Raw genomic sequence first — 26,851 nt, 5'->3', positions numbered from 1 at the left:
AAAGTCAGCCTTGGTGAGCATGAGAGATTCATTTCAAAACCGTTTATAACCCCAAACTTTTGAATGGTAGTGTAAATTATACCGTAAAAGGCTAAGATATTAGCATACTAATTAGGGATGGGTATTGACACAAATTTCATGATTCAATTCGATTTCAATTCACAAGCTTAATATATAATATATCAGGTACAGTACATCAATATCTCTCGAGAAAAAAAATATCTCTCGACCAATGCTGTAAAACTATACAGGGAACCCTATCAGTACAATACCATAATATTAAAGGTAAAAATTAACAACTGATTTGTAAACAAACATTTAAATTAAACTTAAGGTGGTTTTTATAACAATAACTTGTTTTCATTAGAGATTTATTCAAACATACATTATTATTACAGAACAGGAATATTGAAGTAAAAATATGCAATATTTAATAATTTTCCTGTTTATCACTGTAAAGCTGCTTTGAAACGTGATTTGACTTGACAGTGCATAGACTTGGATATATGTGCATATATTAAATGGTTCTCTCTAGAGTGCATTTCGCAATAAAATTGACAGAATTTGATTGCTTCATATCAACAGTAACAAAGCACAAAGCTTATAAAAAGATATATTACGATACGATTTATTTGATGGGACTAGCGCTGTTTAGTGAAGTTTGGTTCAAGCATCAACTGAAAAACATCATCATAGACTGAAAGATTGATTCTTGGGATTTAACAAATCGATATTGTTCGACCAGAATCCACTAAAATCGAGAAATCGTTGTCGTCAACCCAGCCCTAATACTAATATAAAATACATTTTGGAGGGTTGGAAGAACTGAACACACACACACACACACACATACCAGACTGGTTATTAGAGAGTCCTTTTCACCCAGCTGTGTCTGCAGCAGCTGGTTTTGTCTTTGCAGTTCCTCAAGCTGTTCTCTGAGCTGGCTCAGCTCCTCTGGCTGGAGTCCGTTCACATGGGCCGCCTCTGCCTGATTTCCTGTCTGCTGATTATCTTTACCTACAGAGTGTGAAGGAAGAGTGGAACAATTGTAAAAGTAAAAACGCCAGTTCAGGAAAAGTAATTTACTATGGATTTCTGCTAAAATACTGCAAATACTTCTCAAACAACTGATATCTAGGTGCGTTCACACCACGTCGCAATTGCTGTAACGATTCTGAACAGTAAAAAGCCTTTGTAGAACTTGTAATCACAACATATAAACTACGACTTGTACCACCTGACCACAGCAGATTTAAGGTGTGTTCGACTTGAAGAGGTGTATGACATCAGGTAATTTCAACATGGCGTGAACGCATTATTTGCTCAGTACCTAGTTTGAGTTTGAGGATGTTGTACTGGTCTTTGTGCTGCTGGATCTGAGAGAGCTGCTGTGTCATGGTGCTCTGCATCTTTTCATTCTGGGACGCCAGCACTGTCACTTGCTCCTTCAGCTCATTTATTTGAGAATCCTGCAATTAAAAGGGGATGAAATATAGGAGAAAGAGAAAATTAATTTATAATTTAAACATATGCCTATTTTGAAATGATTCCTCTTCCCGTAAGCCTACAGAGGAAAAAGGAAGAGATAACCCACTTTTTTTTGGTCATATATTGAATATGTTATTCATATGACAATTATTGCCCTTATTTCAAACCAAAGTGCATAAGGATTTACTTCTCTGGATTAAGATCCAGTAGGGCTACCAATGGCAGCAATTACAGCTCTAAAAAAAAAACGGTATCTGTTAGTCTATTCTTCTTGTCAGATTTTTTATCAGGTTACTTTTTTTCACTTTAAGCTTGAAGGGGTTCTTTCACAAAAAAACGTTTAAGGTGCTTTGGCTGGGCTACAACATATTAACATTAATAATGTGTATTTAAGTTTATTGCCGTATCAGGTTCATGGCAGGTACAGATACTAATCAAATATTCAATAAAAGTTAATCTTATAAAAATAATAAAATTGTCTCTGTTTTTGGTGTTCTCAGCTGGGGTCTGGGAAATATATTTCATATTTTCTTTTTCAACACTTCTTATGATTTTCATATAAAATAGACTGATGAAGTATGCAAACTGTTGTTACCCCATGAATAGCCCAAGGCAAATTAATACTGTTATATATACACACTATATAACTTAAAATATCACTAGGATCACTAAATATTTGTACCTGTTCTCTGATCAACTCTTTGTACTGGGTGACAATGCTGTCATGCTGTTCTAGTGTTTTCTTCACCTCTTCTTCCTTTTTTTCTTCCTCGCTTGACTTAAGCACTGCTTTTGTTATCATTCCTATGAACAAAAAGAACCACAAACATGAAAAATAAACCTTTTACCTGAACATAAACGGATCATATGAGTTATCAAATTCACATAGCGCTTCTTTAAGGACCGTTTAATTCTGAGGAACAGAGGGAGCATGGAAGAAAATAACGAATGAACATATTTTTGGTGCAAAGAATAAACACCGGACTTCAGAGAAAGAAAAAAATACAATAATAATAAAAACACTGTCTCTTAAGGATGCAGTTATTACTTGTCATTGTGCGAAATACAAGTTATTAACATCTGTCTCCAGTAACTTCTAATCTGAAACATTTTGATCAGACGATTGCTTTCTATTAAAGCTGAGCCTCGCCAGTAAAGTTTAAAACCCTTGTTTTTACATAAAGATTATGAACATTAGTAGGTGAACCTTTAATGTTGGACAGGACACATTAGGATGGCTATGCACCCCTGGTGGTTTGAGTGACTACATTTCAAAATGTCCGAATCCCATTTACACCTGAATTTATGACCGTGCACTTGTGACTGGATCACTGACAGATGTTAATAACAATGGAAAAGAGGTCTTAGTTTGTGTTCAGGACTCCAAAACTAACCTTCTAACTCTTTAACAAGTTTGGTGAACTCATGATCAAACAGCATGTGTTCTGGCGTGGAAAAGGCTGGCTGAGGTTTCTGAGCAGCACGGGAATACAGTTCGTGTTTGGTTATAAAGCCCAACTTCTCCACAAAGTTTTCCTTCCCTATGCGCTTCTCAATCAACTGCTTCAGCTTTTCTCTGTGAAGAGGAAAATATATTTTGTGTAACATTGAGAGATAGTGAAGGAGGCTCAACACTTAATGACGGCACTGGGGGAATTGTTATAAAATGCGCTGTCAATTGTAACATGTTCATTTATGAAATAAAATAACTTTTTTTTTTTCTATTTTAAAGTTGTATTTATTCCTGTGATAGCAAAGCTGAACACATTATAGGAATACTTTTTGTTTTCAATCTGCTTTCTAAAAACAGCAGCAGTATCCATGTTCAATACTCAAAGACAGTACTATATAGCCTGGCTGTTCTGTTCTGTTCTATTCACAAATTGTCAAAACCAACACTTACACGTGTGATGTGTTAATCTATTGAATACAATGTATTTATGTGCACTTTATCAAACAGTTTAGTCATGGATCGTTTTCAATCAGCTGACAGCTTTAGTTATAAGACCAAGAAATATGAACAAAAGAAAGCATGAGTGGAAATAGAAAAAAAGCATAAATTAAGAACATACTTGGTGTAATTCTCTAAGCTGTTGTCATTATAGTAGATACAAATCCCCAACAACAGAGCACACAGACCCTGAACCAGTCGCTCATCCTCACCCAGGTTTTCTGAAATTTGACCTGTCAGCTGACCACATAATTTAAGGAAACACAAAACAGTATCTGACAAACAGGTAACTGTACTCAAAATGACACGAGCCATAAAAACCACAGACAAGTTTACACTTGCTGTACTCTAATCTAAAAAGATTGAAAATGTAATGTGGTTGCTGTGATGTAATTTATTGCATACCAAGCTGCGATCAGAACTACCCTTCCATACAGAGTTAAACAGTTAAAAATAAAGTCGCTCTGTGAATCATTAACTAAGATTCAAACTTTTTATCATCACTGTACCAATACAATTAGATTAGTTATACACTGTTTGTGTGTATATCAACTATATAAATCAGGTGTGTGTGTGTGTGTGTATGGATAAAAGGATACAAAGGGAACATTGTCTTGATTGTGCAGAAAGTGCATGACAGCGATTGGACAGTTACTAATCCAGGTGCAGAGCAACATGAGGAGACCGACCTTCGTCTGCACCCTACTGCCCTGAACACAGAAAAAAAAAAACACAATTATACAGTCTTGATCACACACTCATACTGCCATACACATTTATATTGAGCTAACGTACAACTATAACATCTAAGAAATGAGCAAATAAATTGATAAAGACACTACTGCAAGAAACAAGTCCCTTAACATTGTAAAATTTACATTTTAAGTCCTTTTAGGCAGTATTTCCAAGGTTCTCCAAATCGTATTTGCTAATTTCTGCAGAAATACAATAAATAGCAAAATTGCAGATGGTTGCTTTCAGTTAGAACTTGTTTTTGACCTGTTTTGCTTGCAATCGATCTTATCTGATCTTACATAAGATGTTTGTGACCAAAGGATTTTCCACTAATTAGTCTACAGATAATAAATAAACTTAATTTAAAAATGTTCGTTGGCAAATTCTATTCAACATTTATGAGCTAAAGAAAAACAGGCGTCTATATAGCCAATAGTGTGCTATTTGTTAGGATTAGTTTTGATTTCAAATTTCGAGTGGCCTAAAAACCAGAGGCAACACTTTAGTTTAGAGTCCAATTCTCACTATTACCTAGGTGCTTATTAGCATGCATATTACTAGGATATTGGCTGTTTATTAGTACTTATAAAGCACATATCAATGCCTTATTCTGGATGATATTCGACATCCCTTAATCCTACCCAATTCCTAAACTTAACTACCTTACTAACTATTAATAAGCAGTCATTAGGCATGGGAAAGTTGGACCCTAATCTTTTTTAAATATTTTTTTTAGGATAAAATACCATCAGGATAATTGCAACACAAACACAAAATCTGAAGTGTCTCAGTGTAAAGTGTGGTCTAAATACAAAGACAACCTTAAAAAGATGACAAGAGTTGCATCCCAAATGGTGTACTAATTATACTATGCACTTACACTATCAACTCTACCATATAGTGTATACATTTTAGAAGAGTAGTGTGATGTCAAATGGAACATTTAACATTTTTACTACACAGAAGAATTCACTTTTTTAATAAAAAATTTTCAAATGCACGTGATGTGTTGCCATTAGTACTTGTACTACTAGCCTCTCCACTTCTTCAAGAAAGTTAACCACTGAGTGCATAAAGTGTTTAAAATTCCACACTTTGTATTTTTGAAGAACTACAACAGCCAAGTACTCGTAGCACACTACATGTCACTATTTTTCAGCGTAAACAGTGAACGATACTTGCGTTACTTACACTCCCTTCAAAAGTGGTGCTGGTAAGAATTTATTTATTTATTTATGTTTAAAAAAAGAAGTAGTATTTTATGCTCATCAAGGCTGCATTTAATAACAGTGATATTGTAAAATTACAATTTAAAATAACTGTTTTTTTTTATTTATTATATTCCTATGATGGCAAAGCAGCATTTTAAATGACTTCAGTCACAAGATCGTTCAGAAATTATTCTAATACGCTGATTTAGTGCTCAAGAAACAGTTTATATCATCAATGTTGAAAACAGCTGTTCTGCTTAATATTTTTGTCAGAACCATGATACTTTTTTTTTTTTAAGAACAGCATTTATTTGACTTCGAAATCTTTTGTAACATCATAAATGTTTTTACTGCCATTACTGATCAATTGAATGCGTCCTTGATTAATGAAACTATTACTTTCTTTCAAAAAAGTTCACTTCTGAAAGGTATTCTATATTACAAAATGGCTATAATATGGTGTTCAAAAGGGACTATGAAAGTTTCCATTCAAACACTATGGAGAGGGTTTTATTTAAAAACATCAGCGTCTGTAAGCGCTAGCTTATAATAACTGTTAGTTTTAGGGGTTAAAAAAAGGCATAATGGAAATTTAAAAGTAATTATTAACTTTTCAAACAAGATAATAATTATCAACAAGATAACTAAGATGTGCATAAAAACAATTTGTAAAAAGCAAAACAGGAAAGTACTGGGCAGCAGAAAAAGCTATCAGGAATAGTTCTGAGAAGAGATGCACCGGTGTATCGGACGATTTTTGATCAATTTAAAACAATCTGCATATCGGCTGTAGAAAGAGTTCGATATAACAAACCGATGATTTAGTAATTAACTGCATGAAGGCACGGAGTTGTATAATGTCTGTTGCATAATCCGTTTTTATTTGGGTAAAATAATTAAATACTTGCCAAAACAAAATGAAATCTGTATAAAATACAGCAGGGCTTGACAATAAGGACTACCATCAGGCCAGTGCTGCATCTTCATGAAAATGTATCCTTTCCACATGCTTTTAAGCCTTGCGAATTTAAATATTCAAGTGCACGACGATGCGAAAGAGAACTCAATGCTACTTACTGTTTGAGAAGTTTTGTGTGCGCATACATCCAAAGCGTGTGCCGGGAAAGCTGATCAAATACTTAATCGAGTTCTCTTTCACTTCTTCGAATTCACACAAAATTTGATCAAAATGCCTGTCTTGGTGAGTATCCTAGAACCTAGTCGATTCTGTCTAAAACGCTTGTTTACCAGTATATTGGATCTGTGCAGCTCTTAGACAGCAGCGCATCAGGAATATTAGGCTGCTTTGAGTTTTAACTCTTTCACCACCAGCATTTTTTTTAAACAAAGTTGCCAGCTACGCCAGCCTTTTTGTTCTGTTGTATTTATGCATTTATGTTGGCATGTTTATTGTTAAATGGATTCAATCCACATTCAAAAGAAATTATTTTATGCAGCAATAAACTAGCTAGTATATCTTAATGCATGTGTTTTTGAACTTTGCTAATTTAAAACATGATCAAAACAGTATTCTATTTTAATGACAATTCTCTAATTTTGAGTGAATATTTAGTCAAACTCATTGGACTTAGCAGCCACCTGAAAGGGGTGAATAACAGTACAGATTTCACAGAGTCCGAAACTTCTGTCTCTTCCAGAATAAGCCCGAAAGACCATAGCATGCAGCCAGCAGTTAAAAATCAAACGGTCAAAGCCAGGGCTGCCAGGGTCAGTAAGGGAACACAACAAACAGGGCAGACACAGCAAACAGAAGGAACACAAAAGAACACCTAATGAACCCCCATTGTGGAAATGAGGCCAAGCCACACCATCACATTAAACTGTCCACGCTCAGATACTCACCCTCCGGTCGAGCTTATCACCCTGCAAAAACCACAGCACAGTTCACTTTGATATTCAGTGACAACCACAAGCTACCATTCCCATACGAGTTGAGAATGTCCCAAATCTTGGGAAACCTAGCCCAGAACTGTCGAAAAAACAGCTTAGACCAGCATGAACTTTTAAGATGGTTGCGGCTGGTTTATGCTGGTTTGGTGCTGGTCTAGCGGGTGGAAAGGCATGCTACTGATTGAAAAAGTTGGTCTTGATGTTTAGCCTGAGAACAAACTAGCAAATCAACACCCCATGGAGTAGATCAGCAACTAGGGGTGTGTGATATTGACAGAAAATTATATCTCATTCTGAACATTTTCTGACTCTCTTTATGACTGATTCATTGAGTCATTCGTTCATTCGATTCGGAAAGAAAAAAAGCTAATTTATTTAGGAACAAAACACCACTGTGTATAGCTCGGAGACACACTAGTTCACGAAAAAGAACAAAACAGACAATATGGTGTCTAAAATATAACTTAATCTTAACATATTGTAATAATGATTTTATACAACAGTTCAATAAACATTTGCAATCATGCTGATATTCAGGGCAAAATAGAAATCTTACTTGTATGATATTGCTTAACTATATCATACCTATCGCACACCCCTACCAGCAACCAAAACACAACATATTCTCGTCTTTTCAACAGACAGTGTCCAAAAAGACAGATATGGTAGAATTACTGAGGCAAAACATTAAAAACCCCAAAAGGTTTAATAGCCCTGACTATCGTCAATGAGCCCAATTAAACCCAAAATGTTGACTAAACACACATTATAAGTTTGAGAATGGATACCTGGGACAGGATGTTGGTGCACTGCTGCAGAAGGGAAACGGGTGGCTTGCCCAGACTGGTGGCCAACTGTACCCGCAGTAGCTGCTCTTTCTGGGTGAGGTTATCCTGCAGCGCATGAGCCAGAGCCACAGCGGCACACCAGTTTGACAGAGAGTCTGCTGAGAACAGACCTCCACATAACAGCTGTCCCGCTGAGATAGAGTTAGCTGAGGGACGGACAGACAAGAAAAAAGAAAAAAAAAACAATATTAAAGTATAATCTGTCGATTACTTATCCGATTAATCTGAAAAAATCTAAAATTCATTATCCATTAAAAATTATCCATTATTTTAAACAATATTATTCCATATCCTGCCCAATGCTGTCCTCCAAAAAAAAAAAGTGTAATATAAAGCCTATGAAACCATGTATAGTGAATGTATCTATGTAGGCTATGCTGTACATAAGCAAAAAACTAAATTTTAAACCTAAAAACAACTGATTGCTTAGTATTTTAAAGCAGAAATTAAAACGACTAAAAAATCAATAATAAAATAAAATGAAAAAAAAAAGCACAAAAGGAACACATTCACTCGTATGACCATAGTATTTATTCACCATTATTATCATTAATGGGCTATTCCAACATTAGTGCCTTTACTGTTACTGTTCTCATAAATATGATTACTTGTGTTACATGTATATTTTTAAACCTACACCTAATTTCTAACATTTTCTTTTTTTAGCAAAATGTATATTTTAGTCAGAATTATTGCGCTCCTATTCTTCTGCGCTCCGTCTGTTTGACGTGCACGTTCATTGAAGTCTGTGAAGTTTATGTCAGAATATGCAAAATGGAAATACTTGCTGGAACTTCTAACATTTACAGATGAGGATATAACCATAAAATGTAACTTATGCTCTGAGGAAATGCGCTGTGCCAAAGGCATTAAACAGCACACGCATCTGTCAAAGCGCGAGAGGGCAAGACGTGGTAAACGCTTATGCTTTATTTTGAACTGCTTAAGTTATTAACATAAAGCATTCTCATGTTTCGGACAACTTAGATCATATACCTTTCCCGCAGCAGCTCACTCTGTGTCCTCCGCTATTTTACATATGCATTTTGTCCATAGAAATGGGTTATTCTCTACTGTAAAGCGACGTGACTGGCTGATGGTTTCCCGAGCACAGCGCGCAGACGCGACTAATCAATAATCAAATTAGTTACCCTACTCAGATGTCCAAAGTGCTGGTGCGTAAATATATGGCAAAAAAATATGTATAAAAAAATATATTTTTTTATTTATATTATTATAATTATAATAATGTGCCTAGGTAACACAAAGTGCCTTTGTTTTACTTTACATGTAATTCTAAATTTATTTGGTAATTACAGGTGACTATACACAGAAAATGACACAGCTACACAATTTTCTGGACAGAAAAATTTTCTTCCTGCTGTCACCATGTATAAAATAAGTGCAAATGAAGTCATGAACAGCCTGCACCAACTAATGGCATAACCAAGCGACTAGTCGGGGCAACCCTTACCATCTATAGTGGAGGGCAGCAGTGTGGCTACAATCTCCCCTTGTCCTTTATGGTTCTTGTACAGGAAGCATTGGAAGCAGTAAAGTACAGCACAGCGGAGAACAAACGGCTGTCTCTCATTCACCATTGACATGAGAAGAACCACAATTGCAGGCCTGAAGAAAACAGCCAACAAGTTCATATTCTCAACTCTTTACCAGAAAAGACTTTTTTGATTATGGTTTCAAAAACAGTACAAAGGACAAACCAGACCTGGGTGGATTGGATGGTGCGTTAACAGATGCAAAGTAGTCCTGATTCACTTCAGATCCACGTATGACCTCAGACACAGTATTGATGGTCTGTACAAGAAAGACAAATAGAAAAAAGTTCAAACATTTCAGTGGTACATTAAAAACCGTTAAAAAAACGGTATAATTTAAGAAACCGTATAATTTAAGAAACATTATGCAATTCTGTGCAATTTCTTTTTTTCAAAGCAGATTTTTAGAGCTGAATGCTGCACCGGCAGAATAACATGTTCACACATAACATGTTTTTGAATTCCACTGTGCTACTTTTCCATTGTTCTCCATGTAAAAATTAACTAGACGGTGGTTTTTAAACCTTGTGTGCATGACATGGCATTCTTAAAACATGCATTTAAGCTAAAATATGTGAAACTTGCTCAATACCTAGCCATTTTTCCAGTCCACTGCTCGTGTCTTGCGTTTTTCAATGCAAAAACGTGTTGTGTGAATGGCCACTTTATAAGGGCTCAATAGAGATCCACTTCTTTGAGCAGTGGTCTAAATAGTTAGTTATCTACATTGGTTGCTATAGTAATGACACATGCATCATTGTGTCAAGTGGCTTGAACAATTGAGAGCAGCAAGAATGATAAGAGTAAAAAAAAACTGGACATTTTGCTTCTGTTCATGTCTTTTGTATAGAGCTGTGGAATATAATCGTTTTTGATGATCAATCACGATGCTGTTGTGAACGATTCTGCATCGATGCATAAAAAACGAATCGATTTGTAAAAACTGTGATTAAATAGGCCTATTATACATACAGTATAATATAATGTTTTATTGTAAATAAAGTAGTCCATTATGGGCTATATTAATAAAAATGTTGCGTATGTCCTTCGTAAGCAAAGCACTTGTGTCTGATGTTTCGGTTTACACAAAAAGAACATGCATGAATGAGAAAATAAAATGCGGGACGTGCTTGTTGCTAAAAAGAGTTAAGCGCATCAAGCCACGCAAAGATCTCAATGCATTACTCACACTGTCTGAGGCCTCGTTTACACTGCAGGTCTTGATGCCCAATTCTGATTTGTTGCCTATATCCGATTTTTTTTACCGTCCGTTTACACGTTCTTTAAATTGTGACCCATATCCGAGTCATGTGTTTACACTTGACTGAAACATCGCGCATGTTTAAAGGGGTCTTCTTGTTCAGATGGACGAAGCGCAGCGAGATCTCAGGACAGGTGGGAACATACAACATGATCTCATAAAAGTGAGTAGCCTATCTATAGCACAAATTTTATTTCTCATGCCATTTATAGCCTACGCCAAAAAAAGTTTTTGCTTGCATATGATACGCACTGTAAACGTGCGTATTAAACGCCATAAATCTATATTTTTGGCGTAGGCCTAAATGCAACGTGAAAAAAAAATCGTGCAATAAACGCACTTTCATGAGATCGTGGCGGGCTTTAACGAGGAGCAGTGGGTCCGAAATTTTAGGATGAGCAAGCCAACCTTTGATATGTTGTGTCAACGTGTGTCCACATTCCTCTCCTACGACGACACAATGTTTCATCGGGCCATCCAAAATATCCGCAGTTTAATGACGAGAGATGGATGGCCCGACGAAACGTTGTGTCGTCGTAGGAGAGGAATGTGGACAAACGTTGTCACAACGTATCAAAGGTTGGCTTAAAATTTGGGACCCACTGCTTCTCGTTAAAGCCCGTCACAATATGCTCCCACCAGTCCTGAGATCTCTCTCGCACACAATAACTGAAGCATATTTGCAGGCTACAATGATGGCACTTTTCATCCTCCTCTACCTCAAAATCATGGTGATGTTTGGCGAACTTCGCATATATCGCAGAGCTAGCACCAAGCATATTTCGCATTCGTCCATCTGTGCAAGAATCCCCTTTAAGCATGCGCGATGTTTCAGATAGTATGTCAAGTGTAAACACACTAATCGGATATGGGTCCCAATTGAAAGTACGTGTAAACGGACGGTCAAAAAATATATAGACAATAGGATATAGGCAACAAATCAGAATTGGGCATCAAGACCTGCAGTGTAAACAAGGCCTCAGACAGCATGCGATCCCGAATTCAGTTCTCTTTAGAGGCATATTGAGCTTGAATGGTCAAATACACACAGAATTGTCTAAATAGACAATGTTTACGTGAATACTCGCCAAGATGCATGTTACATCTTAAGTGAACGTAAACAGTTGGGGGAAAAAATCTGATGTGTAACATTTTCTGTGCATTAGGTCTTAATATAATAAACCTGGTGCTATTAATGTTAATCAAACAACAAAATAAAAGAGGGAATCACTCACTGCTCTTGACTGAATAACTTTTGTAGCTTTAATAATCAATTTATTTATAACTAATACACTAAAGACTATGCAGTGACTACTTTTAAATTTGATTATTAAATGTCTGTATTATTTCTCACTTATTTCAATGCTTCTGTTAAATAGATATGAAATGATCAAATGTAATGCACTGGTAATTTCAGTTGTTTCTAGGATTGTTAATTACATCTTTGTTCTTATTTTTAATAACAAAGACAAAAAACAAAAATAACCATTATTAATATAATAAGTATTACTAATAAAAGAATTGGAGGAAAAGCAGTATCGAGAATCAATTTATGATTGAATCGTTGCCCTCTGAATCGTGAGGCAAGTGAAGATTCACACCTCTATTGTACACACATCACATCTCACAATGGTTCTGAACTCATGCCATGGATGAGAGAACACAGGCAATGGAGGAAACTACCGGTCGACTGATAGATGTTTTCGATCGCCGATATCTAAGAGAACAGGGTGGCTGATATAAAGACAGTATATGATATCATGCTTTTTAATTAAAAAGATAGTAAAACCACATGCATAACAATTAGTGAACCATTTACTAAAATAATCTGAAAATATTGAACTTAAAAAAAAAAAAAAAAAAAAAAAAAAAAAGTAAAATAAGATTTTTTACTTTAGATCACAACTTCTCGGTTTCGTAATACTATTACAGTATTTTTCACAAATAAAGAAAGGCAGTAAACAGTTACAGTTTATTACACTTTTTTCCTGAACATAGGACATAACAAACCGTACCGAAACCGTGACCCTAAAACCGTGATACAACCTGAGCTGTGAGACATGTGAACCGTTACTCCGCTAGTACACACATTTTTATGCAGGCTACAAATGCACACTTTACAAGATCTCACAGCTGGATTGCCTGAAGTTTACAAGGTTTTATAAATGAAATGTTAATTAGATATTCAAAGACTCGGTCGAATCGGTCAACCACTAGAGGAAACATTCCTGCAGTCTGCATTTATACTTTTGGACAATGAACGACAAAACAAACAAACAAACAAAAAATCAGAATGTGAGTCTGATACTGCTCCATAGGGCTTTGATTATGAGGCGTGTCTTAACCGAACCAGGAAAAAAAAACCTCTGCACTCAATTGGATAGACCTACAACCAATCAGAGCAACGCAGTAAGTCAGCTACATAGTTGCATAGCATAGATTCAACAGAACTCAACTGCACGCACGCTGGAAGAAGTAGTAAAATAATGAGTGTTGCTTCTTTTACTTGGACCACCATGAGTGCGAGTGTGCGACCAAAGGAGAAACCACAACGACCACAGGGTTTTCATTGCGTCCCATCTTCTTAGCGACCATCGGAGCCAGCTGATAAAATAAACTTTTGCCGAATCCCGTAGGAAGGACGGCAAACACATCTTTCCGATCGACAAATGCCTTGATTGCAGTTCTCTGTTCGTCTTTTAAAATTCATGCGCTGTCGATTTCTTTTACAACAGACGCGATAGCGGAATCTATACATCTCAATTCTCCAGCTGCAGTCAACTTTGAGGGAAACCAGTTCAACCCAAGCGCTCTTTGATAACGCGATGATTACGTAACTGCAGATCATCTGTCCATCATCGTATAAAGCCCGCCCTGGCAATTTGATTGGCCCGACTAATTCTGAATCGATCATAATTACTCCTCAATGGATCGAGTCCAGACCGAACTTCCCGACCAAAAAATGTTGTGGGCGGGGTTCGGGCTGGCATCCAGGCTAGGATCACTGGGCAGTTAAACTGAAATTATTGCACGGTATCCATACAATTTGTCTCTTCCACATGTCGCAATTTTCCTCCGTAACATAGTCCACTGATGTATACATATACAGCCTGATTTTTGCGTTAGCCCAAACTTGTGCACATGTGCAAGTGATTTGAATGCTCAGAAACAGTCACTACATCGCATACATACATCCGTGTTCACGGTCAGTGGAATATACTTTGAATGGCTTATGTGCTCAACTGTGTGCTATATGGAGCAGAACACAGGCCTTTAGTGTAAACTAAGCCAATTAAAATAAGATTCTGAGAATAATCTGACCTCTGTGAGGATGTCTGCAGGAACACCTGTGGCCATGAGGATGGTGCACAGCTGCTGGAGGAGACCACACTGGAACATGGCTTTCTGACAGCTGGCAGTAGCCCCTGGAGAGTTTACTGGAGAAACCATCACTCGCACCAGCTACAGAGACAAAACACAACAAGAGATTTTAACTCGGCAAAAACAAAACAATACTCACTGACTTGCTTCTATAATGTGGCAAAAGGAGGAGGAGGAGGGGAAGAAGAAGAAGAAGTAGTAGAGGAAGAAGAGGAGAAGTTTACAGCAAGATCTCATTTACTAACAATGAGCAATATATTTTTAAAGCATTTATTAATCTTTAAATGTTAAATCTTTGTTAAATCTATTTTTCATTGTTTGTTCATGTTAGTGCATTAACAAATGTTAACAAATACAACTTTGGATTTTAATAATGCATTTGAAAATGGTGAAATTACCATTGACTAAGATTAATAAATGCTGTAGAGGTATTGTTAATTGTTAGATCATATTAACTAATATAGTTAAGTAATGTTAAATTAAATCTTATTGCAAAGTAGTACCAATAATACTTAACCATTCATTTAATCTGTATAAAAACATCCAATTTACTGTGTATGTTTTTTTTTTGTGTGTGTGTGTGAATTGTGACACTAAGAAAAACATATTAAATGGATTCTTCATTTCAGACCTGCAGCATTAGATGGAGGTTGGTGACCTTCTGCGCTGACCAGCCAGAGTTGTCATCCCCAACCTCAAACCACGGCTTCATCTTTTGTATATAGGAGCCTTCTTTAAAGAAATTCTGGTTGGAGCTATTGTTTTTCAGGAGGTTGAGCAACAATAGGAGACAGTCCTCCACCACAATACCTGTGAGGTGAATAGGGAGCTTAATGCACAATCTTGCCACCTTTGGAAATTCACGAGTGTCCTTCTCCATTTTAAATTAAATGGGATTGTTAACTGCATACCTCCATCACTAGAACCTTCCTCTGTGATGATATCAAGAAGTCTCTCAAATGCATTTTCAAAGGCCACAATTTTCTGAATTGCTGCGTTGCCTTTGGTGAGCTGCTGCAGCAGTAGGAGACCCTTAATGGAAAAAGGTCAAATTGATTAATTTAATTTCAACAGAGACTTCCTGTATGAACACTCATGGTAATGTAGAGCAATAACACTTACATCATTACGGATAACTTCTCTGGAGTCAGCTAGGAGATCCATTAACCTGGACACTCCTGCAGAGTAAGAAAAAAAGAAATCAACATTAAAAACTAGATATCGATAAAATAATCCAAACAGCTTTAAAGAATGATAGTGCTGAATGCGGAGCTGAAGTCCCCAGGTAGCACAGATTTCGACCTAAGTGACAGTAGACACCATATTTAACTTGACACAAATGAATAAAAGTGAATGAGGAATAGAAATACAGTGTTCGCATAATGCTGAAAACATGCCTTTCCACAACTTTCTAAATGTTTTAAAATGTAATTTAGTCCTGTGATGGTAAAGCTTAATTTTCAGCAGCCATTACTCTAGTCTTCAGTGTCACATGATCCTTCAGAAATCATTTGAATATGCTGATTTGGTGGTCAAGACATTTTTCTATCAATGTTGAAAACACTTGTGCTGATTAATATTTTGTGGAAACTGATGGTCAAGAGGAGTTTGAATGAGAACTGAAGTTCAAATTGAGCATCAGAATGGGCAAGAAAGGTGATTTAAGTTACTTTGATTGTGGCAGGGTTGTTGGTGCCAGACGGGCTGGTCTGAGTATTTCAGAAACTGATGATCTACAGGGATTTTCATGCACAACCATCTCTAGGGCTTACAAAGAATTGTCCAGAAAAGAGAAAATATCCAGCGAGCAGCAGTTCTTTGGGAGAAAATGCCTTGTAAATGCCAGAGGTCAGAGGGGAATGACCAGACTGGCTCAAGCTGATAGAAAAGCAACAGTAACTCAAATAATCACTCGTTACAGAAGAGGATTTCCGAACGCACAAAACATCAAACCTTGAAGCAGATGGGCTACAGCAGAAGATCACACCGGGTGCCACTCCTGTCAGCTAAGAACAGGAAACTGAGGCTACAACTTGCACAGGCTTACCAAAATTGGACAATAGAAGATTGGAAAGATGTTACCTGGTCTGATGCAGCAATTAGAAATGAGTAGAAATGAGTTTCGATTTCTGCTGTGACATTCAGATGGTAGGGTCAGAATTTAGTGTAAACAACATGAAAGCATGGATACATCCTGCCTTGTATCAACGTTTCAGGCTGCTGGTGGTGTAATGGTGTGGGGGATATTTTCTTGGCACACATTGGGCCCCTTAGTACCAACTGAGCATCGCTTAAACACCACAGCCAAACTGAGTATTGTTGCTGAGTCTGACCATGCTCAACATTTATGACCACATCTTCTGATGCCTACTTTCAGCAGAAAAACACGCCACAAAGCTCAAATCATCTCAAACTGGTTTCTTCAACATTCCAATGAGCTCACTATACTCAAAGGGCCTCCACAGTCACAAGATCTCAATCCAATAGAGCATCTTTGGGATGTGGTGGAACAGGAGATTTGCATTATGGATGTGCAGCCGACAAATTTGAAGCAACTGCATGATGTCAATATGGACCAAAATCTCTGAGGAAGCACCTTGTTGAATCAATGCCACAAAGAATTAAGGCAGTTCTGAAGGCAAAAGGGGGTCCAACCCAGTACTAGCAATATATATATATATATATATATATATATATATATAAATATAAAGCACTCACATGACATGGCTGTCACTCTGGACATACTCCAATCAAGTACAAATGAAAGTCTTTAACCACTAAAACCTACCCTCAAACCACATATTAACTTGTATGGCTGCCTTGATTTTTGGGAGTGGCACATACTCAGGGATTAAATGAACAAAAGGGTACTGCAGTTTTGCCATGCCACTCACGTTCAGTATATATTGGATGTTATATTTCAAGCAAGCAGTGCAACATCAGCACATCCCAAAAATTTTAATGACCACCAATGTTGCTGGTGAAATGGCCTGCCTAACTCAACCCGAGCAGCTGAGTTTTCAACCATTTTCATATTTTTCGTCAACACTTGACCCGTAAATATTAACACTTATTATTCTATTCTATTTTTTTTATTCCACAAAAAAATAAACCTTGCTACATGTACTCTGCTAGAACTTGCATTTTTTTTGCCCTATTGTTTGCTTGATTGCTCTCCTCATTTGTAAGTCGCTTTAGATAAAGGCGTCTGCTAAATGATTAAATGTAAATGTAAAATACTTTGGTTCTAAAACTCAGGAGATCGCTTTTTTCACCAAAAATGAAATTTCTGTCATCATTATTCTGTCAGATTAAAGAAAGTCATATAGGTATGACTTTGGAATAACGTGAGGGTGAGTAAATGACGACAGAATTTTAACTTTTGAGTGAAGTGAATTTATGTGGGGCTTTTTGTTTCAGAATTTCTATTTATAACTGAGACCAGTTTGAATTTAAGAAGAATGTGTAAGTCATCTTTTTTAATTGTGTTAGTCAATTGGTTCACATTTGTGTCATATGAGTCAACAGATTCTGAAATGAGCTGTTTTTTAGATATCTCAGCTGGCTAAAAAGTAAATAAAGTTAGCAAAATGTGTAATATGATAATATATAACAGGGTAGATAAAAAAAAATCTGACTACCAAACAATCTGTACTGGCAAATAGTTCTAAACTATCAGATAATTACAAGAGCAAAAGAATTTTTTTGACTCACCCATTGGGCTGACCAGGATAATGCCTTGGACCTGAGCACACTGGTTTTTCAAAAGTGCAGTTAGGAGCTTAACACCTGGCCAGCGGACATGAAAGTCAAACTCCTACAGCATGGAAAACAGTCAAACAACATCAGGAATATGTGAAGGAAATATGGAAAGCAACAAGACGTCCACAAATGTGAAAAATAGTTGTAATAGTTGAAAAACAGTATAGTTGGCAGTTTAAGCTTACCTCCAACAGTGTGAGGAGCAGAGTGACATTTTCTGGTTCCTGGACAAACTTGTCAGTGAACTGAGCTCCCAAATCATCCTCCTGCTTTTGCTGGTTCTCCTCTGAAAGAGAAAATGCGATGCAGAGAAACCTGTTCTTTATTGTCTTTACTTCTATTTGATTATTTTAACACAGATAATGCAGGGGGAAAGGGGAGATAGATAGAAAGATATGGGAAGTATTATACTAAGAAGAAGACAAATAAACTTTTGTGCTAAATCTGATCACACAATAAAGTTGCAAAGAGCCAGATAATAAACTATTTTCAGTACATATGTTATCAAGCCTCCAGACGGAAGAGCAGTGGAATGTGTCTGCTGACAAGAACTGTATTAATACAAAGAGGGACAGAAAAAAAGCACATCAACCCACAGGTTAGGACATTGGACAGTGGAAAGGGTGAAAAGCAAAATAAATAAATAAAACAAAAGAAGAACAAACAAAACCCCACACCAGTTAAAGCTTAACCTCTCCCACACAGAGTAAACTTTTTTCTTTTACACTAAATATTATTAATACTAGGACAATTCTCTATACTGACAAGACTTTCATTCAGCCTTAAAGGAAACCAAAAAACAGTTTGACGAGTGCAGTTATCTTTCCTTTTTTTCAAAGTGCAATTTTATTTTTATTTCATGGTGTCTTTATTACAAGTAAATAACTTAAACATAACCTAAAAAACTGTAAAAAAAAAACTAAAACAACAATAGCGAAAAACATACACTAAATCCAATTATTATTCAAAAATTGTTATTAACTGTTTAAATTATTATTGTTTATTAGTACACAATGTTAATTCTCTTACATGAAAATAAATGAAGATTATAATTAACAACCACTAAAATATGCAGTAGCTCAAACTTTGATTGACCTACCGTGCAAACATAATGATCAACTGTCAGTAAACAGAAATTAGGCATTGATAAAATAAATAAATAAATACGCTTTGGATCATTTTCTTATCTACCGACCAGCAGCACAATCTGCACAGGTGTTATAATATAAACTGGATTTGGGTTCTTTCATTTATACAAATCTTTTTAACACTTTAAATGTTTAACAACATGTTAACACTTGAGACTGTTCAAAAACAGACTTTTCTTAATTTAACGGAACTCTTGTGAGAAGAACAAAACTGCTAGTGTCATTATGCCGTAATACAGGCATCTAAAATTTGCTGCTTTATGATGATTTAAGTTCAGATCACTGTGAAATTCTCTGAGTGTCTCAAACGCAGTGGATATATTCTACGGGGATTTCAAAGCATGGACGGGCTAGTGGTTAGACAGCATCATGCACAAAAAAGTGCTTTACCTTCAGATTCATCTGGTGGATTAAACATGGAAAGAAAAAGGAGGAGGATCAGATATACAATATTTTCCAGCTCATCAAACAAACTGCAAGAGGGAGACTAGGAACAGACTGAAATAAGGTTTGTAAGAACAATTTAAAGAAAATTATTCATTTGGAAATTGGAATCGAAGAATAAGACATGAATCAGCCCAAGACGCTTATGGACATTGAAACAATTCAAATAAAATCCCAACATGATCATATCTATGGAAGTAAAATAATGCCAAATGTTTTTGAAACCAAAAGTCTGTTGAATTACACTACTTGAAAAAAAAATGCATTGCATTAACCCTGCTTGTATTTTAATGCATTGTATTTTTAGGGCTTGCATTTTTATTGGCTGAAATTTAGCATGGTTGAATATTTAAGCTGTGAATATTTCAAATCAAAACATTTCAAACACATTTTAATTAGTAAAATTTCAATAATCCATATTTATCTTTCATATTTCACTTCCAAAATATTCAAACTGATTAAAAATACAAGCTATAATATTCAACAGGCGGTTTTCGGTCCATTTTATTTCGCTTTGCAAATTCGCTTCCACAAATTCAGTGGTTCAAATTCGGCAGTAAATTCAACGTTGACATCCAGGAGCTGCAGGAAAAGCAGTCGATTACCGAGCATAATCTCCATCTGCTGTTAGTCGACCTCACCAGCAGGGGGTGCAAGCGCGTGTTGTTGACGAAGACCAGAGCAACAGTTAGAGCAAGCCATTCATTCATAAACTCATTTACAACAATTGAGCATGCATTAAGTTTTTTTGTGACGATTTTCTGGGTCAGTAGGCCCTATATATGCGGAAAAGATGATAAAGGCACACAAGCTGTTTTTATGTTTCATTCATTAACTTCATTGTTACTTTCCCTGTGTAGCCTTACATGTTATCTGCTTTTTCTACAATGAACGGGATTATAATCGGTTTCCCTCAATACCTCATCATACTCAAAGATTCCCCTTCCGTCAGGACAAAATGCTTAACGTAGCTTAATGGACTACAGTGATATAAAAGACCAAACTCGCACCTTATTTTGGAAGTATGTATTGTACATGTACATGTACTGCATTAGATTAAACTGGGAAGTAGCACTTTCATATTGTTGTTCTATATTGTTAGTTTAACTGTATGTTGCTTTGGATAAAAGTGTCTGCTAAAAGACTAAATGTAAAATTGGGTTGACATTCGCACATTTAGAGACCGTCTCTAAAGTAACAAGTCTCATAGGCCTAAACGTTTCTAACTTCAATAGCAAACTTCAATCTATTTGAATATATTGCGCATTATGCCTGAGCCTGACACCTACATGAACACTTTACAGTTGGTTCCTTTCAAATGGCACCTTTCAAATGGTATTGAAGTTAGAAACGTGTATACCAATGTCGTATGTAACTTTAGAGACGGTCCCTAAATGTGCGAATGTCCAATGTCAAGACAACTTTATGCCAGTATCACTGAGAAACGCTCAGCATTAAACTTTGCGCATTAAGTTCATATTCTGAGTCCATCTGCTAGCCTGCGAGTTTGGTCTTTTATATCACTCTATTAGTCCATTAAGCTACGTTAAGCGTTTTATATGTCCAGCAGGGGAATCCTGACATTGAGGGAAACCAAACCCTAGTACTGCATGCAGCACATCGCTGCAATATAAGGTTAAGGCAACTAAACAACCAAGAGAAATATGTCAAATGTAACACTGGATCTGTACATCCGCATCGGGGGAATAACATTATAATATCGTTCATGGTAGAGAAAGATGCATACAGGCTACACAGGAAAAGTAATCATGAACACACTGAATTTCACATAAAACAGACGTCATAATAATCACAAATACACTTACATTTTTGAAAATAAGTTACTTTTAATGAATGAATGGCTTGCTCTAACTGTTGCTCTGGTCTTCGTCAAACAACACGCGCTTGCGTCCCCTGCTGGTGTGGTCGACTAACAGCAGATGGAGATTATGCTCGGTAATCTACTGCTTTTCCTGCAGCTCCTGGATGTCAACTTTGAATTTACTGTCGAATTTGAACCACTGAATTTGTGGAAGCGAATTTGCAAAGCGAAATAAAATGGACCGAAAACCGCCTGTTGAATATTATAGGTTGTATTTTTAATCAGTTTGAATATTTTGGAAGTGAATTATAAAAGGTGAATATGGATTATTGAAATTTTACTAATGAAAATGTGTTTGAAATGTTTTGATTTGAAATATTCACAGCTGAAATATTCAACCATGCTAAATTTCAGCCAATAAAAATGCAAGCCCTAAAAATACAATGCATTAAAATACAAGCAGGGTTAATGCAATGCATATTTTTTTCAAGTAGTGCAATTCAACAGACTTTTTGTTTCAAAAACATTTGACATTATTTTACTTCCATACATATCTGAACCAGACTAAATTAAGAATATAGCCTAAACATACCTGGTTCTTCCTCTTCATCATTGCAAACAATATTGTACAAAGTGTCCAAAGCGTAACCTAGGATTTCAGTGTCTGACCTGTTTTAAAAAACACAATTTTAAAGTTTAAACCCAAAGCCCTTTCACGTAATATCAACAAAACACAACAAGACCTATCTTTATGGTAAATGCAATTTTTTTGGGACCAAATTGTGAAACATACCGGTCAGTCTGTAGTATACGAACCAAATGGTCCATCGCCATATTTCCAACCTCCACACGGTATTTCTGTAATTAAAAATCTACTTGACACATGTTCAACAAACAACTGAGTAATGTATAGGCTATATTTTCAATCAAAAATATATGAAATTACCCTTAAATTTAACTTCTGGGACAGAAGTGAAATTTCTGCAACATTAGCTGCACCAAACGGAACTGCATAATGACTGTTTCTGAACACTCCCACCAATTTGTTATTTCAAATCAGTTTATGATGGCTTACTTATCGGGATAGGAGGAATTATTTTCACTTAAAAAAAAACACACCTCACATCACTTTCAAGGCATGTTTTTAACAGTGAAACGAACACAGCATGTACTGGATTTCTTCTGTTTTGATATTCTATTTACTGTAATATCACATATGCATTATAAACAGTGCCAAAAGTGTACAGGCTTTTTATAAAATGTGCAATATTCCACAAAATAACACCTGTTCACCATATCACTGTGCAACTCCCATAGAGGATTGTTATTTTAGTTGCATAGTAACATTCTGTAGGGAGTAGGGACTAGGCTATATCTAGCAGACTGATGCCGCTTAATGCATTTGCTTAAAGTCCCCCTGTAGTCAATCATTTTATCCCTTAAAACTCATCTTTGATCACCATTATTATTACATATTTAAAAGTTTTTCCTGTAAAAACAATTCTCTTCATGCCTTCAGACAGCTACCTTCTAACAATCAGCATCCTTAGAAACGCTTTGAAGAACTCAGAACGTCAGTGGAGAAAGGCATTCATCATAATCTCGTAATATACATCATACACCCGCTATATTCCTAAATCTACCCGATTTTTCATATTTTTCAACAAAAGAATAAATATCGAGATAACCTGGCATCTCTTGAGACTCCCTATGCTTCTCGGCATAGTAAAGATATGCTAAAGCCCGCCGGCACGTTGACCTGATTGGTTACAAGGTAGTTTGTGAAGTCAGAAACACCAGCGATTTCAAACTGACTTCAGACCACTGGAGTTTTAAGGAGAAAATACTCAGCAAGGGATACAATTATTGACTACAGGAGGACTTTAAGCAAACGCATTAAGTGGCATATTGACTTGTGCATTTGCACATTGTTTGTCTTAAAGCATATTTAAAAACACCACTTAGACATATAGACAACATTAATAACTTGATTTTCACCACAGGAGGTCTTTAAGAAAAATCTTTATGTAGAAATATATTAAAAGCAATAAGAAAAAGATACTCAAAAATTCCTATCAATATATGCATGGATAAAGAGGTTGTTGAGCACTGTGGCAAACAACGGCTTTTAACTGTGGCTATAATCACTATATAGCAACATCTCTTGTACCTTATTGCTCAATTACGGCAAGCTTCAATATTATTGAGCATATACTGTCACTCAAAAGTAAGTATGGAGTCTATAAGAATGTTTGCAAAAGAAAACTCTTATGCTCACCAAGGCTCAAAAATACAGTAAATACAGTAATATTATGAAATAATATTTTCAGTTTCACATGATCCTTCAGAAATCATTTTAAAATGCTGATTTGATGCTCTAGTAACATTTATAATTATTAAACGTGATACTTTTTAAAATCAGGATGCTTTGATGAATAGAAAGTTCAATAGAAAATATTGTATTTGACAGAAAGAGACTATTTATCAATGTATGCATGTATCCTTGCTGAATAAAAGCATTCATTTCTTTCCTTACTGACCCCAAACTTTTAAATGGCAGTGTATATTTACAACAGCTCAATAACAAACATCAACACAAGCATTAATTGCTGGTCACCTTGGACAGAGATTTGAGGGCACGGACAGCATCTCTTCGATCCTCTAACAGGGTGGATGAAGCCACACGGTCACACAACTTCTGAATCTGAACACACACAATAACGGTTGGTAAATGCCTTGTCAGAGTGAAGTTACATTATCCCTACAGAAAATTTAGTTGGAAACATCACAATGGTAAAAATAACACTTTGCAAAGACTATTGGTAACAAACCAAACATCATATAAGTTAACTTACAGTGTAATAGAACATATTTCACATCAAGGTTCAAGCATAAACACGGTCTGATTTGAAAGTGTCATTTAGAAATGTTTTGTAACACTGGTTCATAGGCTAACTTATACATCTAATCATATTCATATTTCTGTGCACAGTATATCAACTAACGTTACTGATCTGAAAGCATTATCTAACGTGTGTCATTGACTTGATAAGCAGTTGCTTTTAGCTGCTTATAAACTGTATTCATTTTTTATTTATTCTCAAATATATGTATTTGTTTTTGCAGTAATTAAACTCACTGTTTCTGCTCCAGTCGGCTGTGGGCCTGTTGGTTGCCCCCCCATTACTCCCCTGAGGAAATTCATCTTTCTATGTGTCCGCTGTAGTAATATTTTAGACGTTGGTCTACAGACAGATTAAACGTCAGTTAAACTAGAGATTCCAAAGGACAGGCAGAAAGTAAATGTCATTAAAATCAGCAGCTGCCTGATGTTGATCTCTCAACACACCAGCACCCAGCCCGGAACTGACTAAGACGCGCATGCGTAGAGACGTGGCGATACGTGGCTGACCACTGCGTCAGTGACGGTCTCTTAAAGAGACAGTTACAGTCAAACACCATTCTGATTGACTCTAATCTATTCTCTCATGTGTGTCCAGTGTGTCGTAGCTTTTCACATGTTAAAAAAAAACTATTGGAAAAACTTAGATCTCTTTACCTGACTGTATAAGTTTTGGGAATAATACATTTAGTGACAGAATGGAAATAATATGGCTTTTTTTCACAAAATTTCTGCTCAACAAAGTTGGTGAAGTTCCTACTTATTCAGAATTGTTACCCAGAAAATAATCGCAGTGTTTTGGATTGACCTCTAATTTAGTAAAAAAAAAAAAAAGTAAGTAAAGAAATCAAATTCTGTATTTGCCAAAAGATAGATAGACCCATTTTACATTATGTTTATAGTTATTTTATTGCTGCTAATTGCACAATTTTACAATCATAAATGTAATTTGTCAAAGAAAACACATTCTTTTGTTATCATTTTCAAGAAAGATATTGATATTTGAAGTACTTGAACTCTAAAAATCACTTCATTCATTTCAGAATTGTATGTATTGTAACCACCAAAGAATATTTTATTGTATAAATGTTTCTAAATTTGCCAAAATCGGCAATTTGTTACAAAAAAACCATGCTGATAATTCTTTCTTTTATGAGTCTAAATAAACAGACTGCAAGTGCTGCAAGATTTTGCACGGCACAGATTTCTGTTTATTGTATGTCAAGTTTAACACATTGAAATCTAATGAAAGTGAAATAAAAATACAAAAAAAAATCCCAGTAAAAATAAACACTCAGTTGCAACATATTTTACTCATACAAATATGCAGTCCAAAGAAAATAATTTGGTAACCACCTGATAATACAAAACCATGTTCATGTTCCACCAAAATAAACTACATCTATAAACAGAGCATCTATAAATGTCACAATAACTGCAAGGAAACCAAAGAAAATATTTCGCATTAGGATTAGAGGGTTAAAAGAATGATTAAATGATATGAACAGATAAAATAAATCAAAGTCTGATGCATATTTTTTTTGGGTTGAAAAGCACAGTTATTTGACCAAGCCCTATGGTGTAATGTCTTCTTTTTTCTCTCTTGTGATCCAAACATTTAAAGTATTTGGCTGATTGAAGTGCTTGAAGCCTAAATAGAAAGGCCATTGTGGCATTTATTTACACAGTAATCAAAACGTTCCAGGTCCCAAACTCCGAACACATAAGAACTAGGTAGAGTGGATGGGGAAAGAAGGCTCTATAGGCAGGACATATTGGCATACTTTCTTCCAAAATCTTCTAAAAGTAAATGCATCTGCAACCAAAATTTCTTTTTATAGAGAACAAGTTGTCCCCCAAGAAATGAACAAATAAAAAAAGAAATGCAATGTCCCTGATGAGGATTGTCCTAGAAATACTGCAAATAGTGCAATCTACCTGACACGGAAGACATTAAACATCAAAAATAGCGCTACATCAAACTGTACTTACAAAATCAGTGCAAATTTTAGACTAACACTGCAAAATGAAAACAGTGCCTACTGTACTTATGGTTCCTCCAATTCACGAAGAACGGCATTCACATGTTCCTCATTATGACCAAGGCGAAAATGGGTGTGGATATCAATCATATATATATATATATATATATATATATATATATATATATATATATATATATATATAAAAAAACAAAAAAAAAAAAAACTACTACCGGTAAATGGAAGGATTTTTTTTTTTACAAAATGTTCAGAAAATGAAGTCTCTTACTTTGTGCGTGTGTCTGAAAAAAAAAAAGATTTACAATAAGCATTTTGACAAACAGTTGTTCCAATCAGTGATATTTAAAATGTTATTTATTATAATAATTTCAATAAAAAATGTATGCAAAACTAGTCAGTTTGGGAAAGTGAGAAATACACCAGCCATG

At 35.7% G+C, this 26,851-nt stretch overlaps 1 protein-coding gene across 4 annotated transcripts in view; it reads right to left on the bottom strand.

Moving 5' to 3' along the window:
- uso1 (USO1 vesicle transport factor) overlaps positions 1-24,903 on the bottom strand; it is a 29,439-nt gene extending 4,536 nt beyond the window's left edge. Inside the window, exons 1-21 of one of the 4 annotated variants that reach the window (XM_056265136.1) lie at positions 24,658-24,903; positions 24,136-24,222; positions 22,312-22,376; positions 22,111-22,187; positions 19,643-19,654; positions 18,290-18,390; positions 18,057-18,159; positions 15,465-15,520; positions 15,254-15,374; positions 14,974-15,152; positions 14,283-14,423; positions 9,871-9,959; positions 9,619-9,773; positions 8,085-8,290; positions 7,249-7,269; positions 4,039-4,149; positions 3,561-3,679; positions 2,883-3,064; positions 2,171-2,292; positions 1,331-1,469; positions 854-1,017 (exon numbers count right to left, since the gene is read on the bottom strand). In XM_056265136.1, coding sequence (XP_056121111.1) covers positions 854-1,017; positions 1,331-1,469; positions 2,171-2,292; positions 2,883-3,064; positions 3,561-3,679; positions 4,039-4,149; positions 7,249-7,269; positions 8,085-8,290; positions 9,619-9,773; positions 9,871-9,959; positions 14,283-14,423; positions 14,974-15,152; positions 15,254-15,374; positions 15,465-15,520; positions 18,057-18,159; positions 18,290-18,390; positions 19,643-19,654; positions 22,111-22,187; positions 22,312-22,376; positions 24,136-24,222; positions 24,658-24,723 — 2,316 coding nt within the window. In that variant the 5' untranslated portion in view covers positions 24,724-24,903. The remainder of the gene's footprint in view (positions 1-853; positions 1,018-1,330; positions 1,470-2,170; positions 2,293-2,882; positions 3,065-3,560; positions 3,680-4,038; positions 4,150-7,248; positions 7,270-8,084; positions 8,291-9,618; positions 9,774-9,870; positions 9,960-14,282; positions 14,424-14,973; positions 15,153-15,253; positions 15,375-15,464; positions 15,521-18,056; positions 18,160-18,289; positions 18,391-19,642; positions 19,655-22,110; positions 22,188-22,311; positions 22,377-24,135; positions 24,223-24,657) is intronic. The other 3 variants (XM_056265137.1, XM_056265139.1, XM_056265140.1) reach the window with 3 other exon arrangements.
- Between the last annotated feature and the right edge of the window lie 1,948 nt (positions 24,904-26,851).

Source organism: Rhinichthys klamathensis, unplaced genomic scaffold (genome assembly GCF_029890125.1).
Source record: "Rhinichthys klamathensis goyatoka isolate OS25496 unplaced genomic scaffold, OSU_Roscu_1.1 h1tg000229l_1, whole genome shotgun sequence".
NCBI classification, from domain to species: domain Eukaryota; kingdom Metazoa; phylum Chordata; class Actinopteri; order Cypriniformes; family Leuciscidae; genus Rhinichthys; species Rhinichthys klamathensis.
Note: the sequence above shows the minus strand (reverse complement) of the source record. Positions and strands in the feature narration are given on the sequence as shown.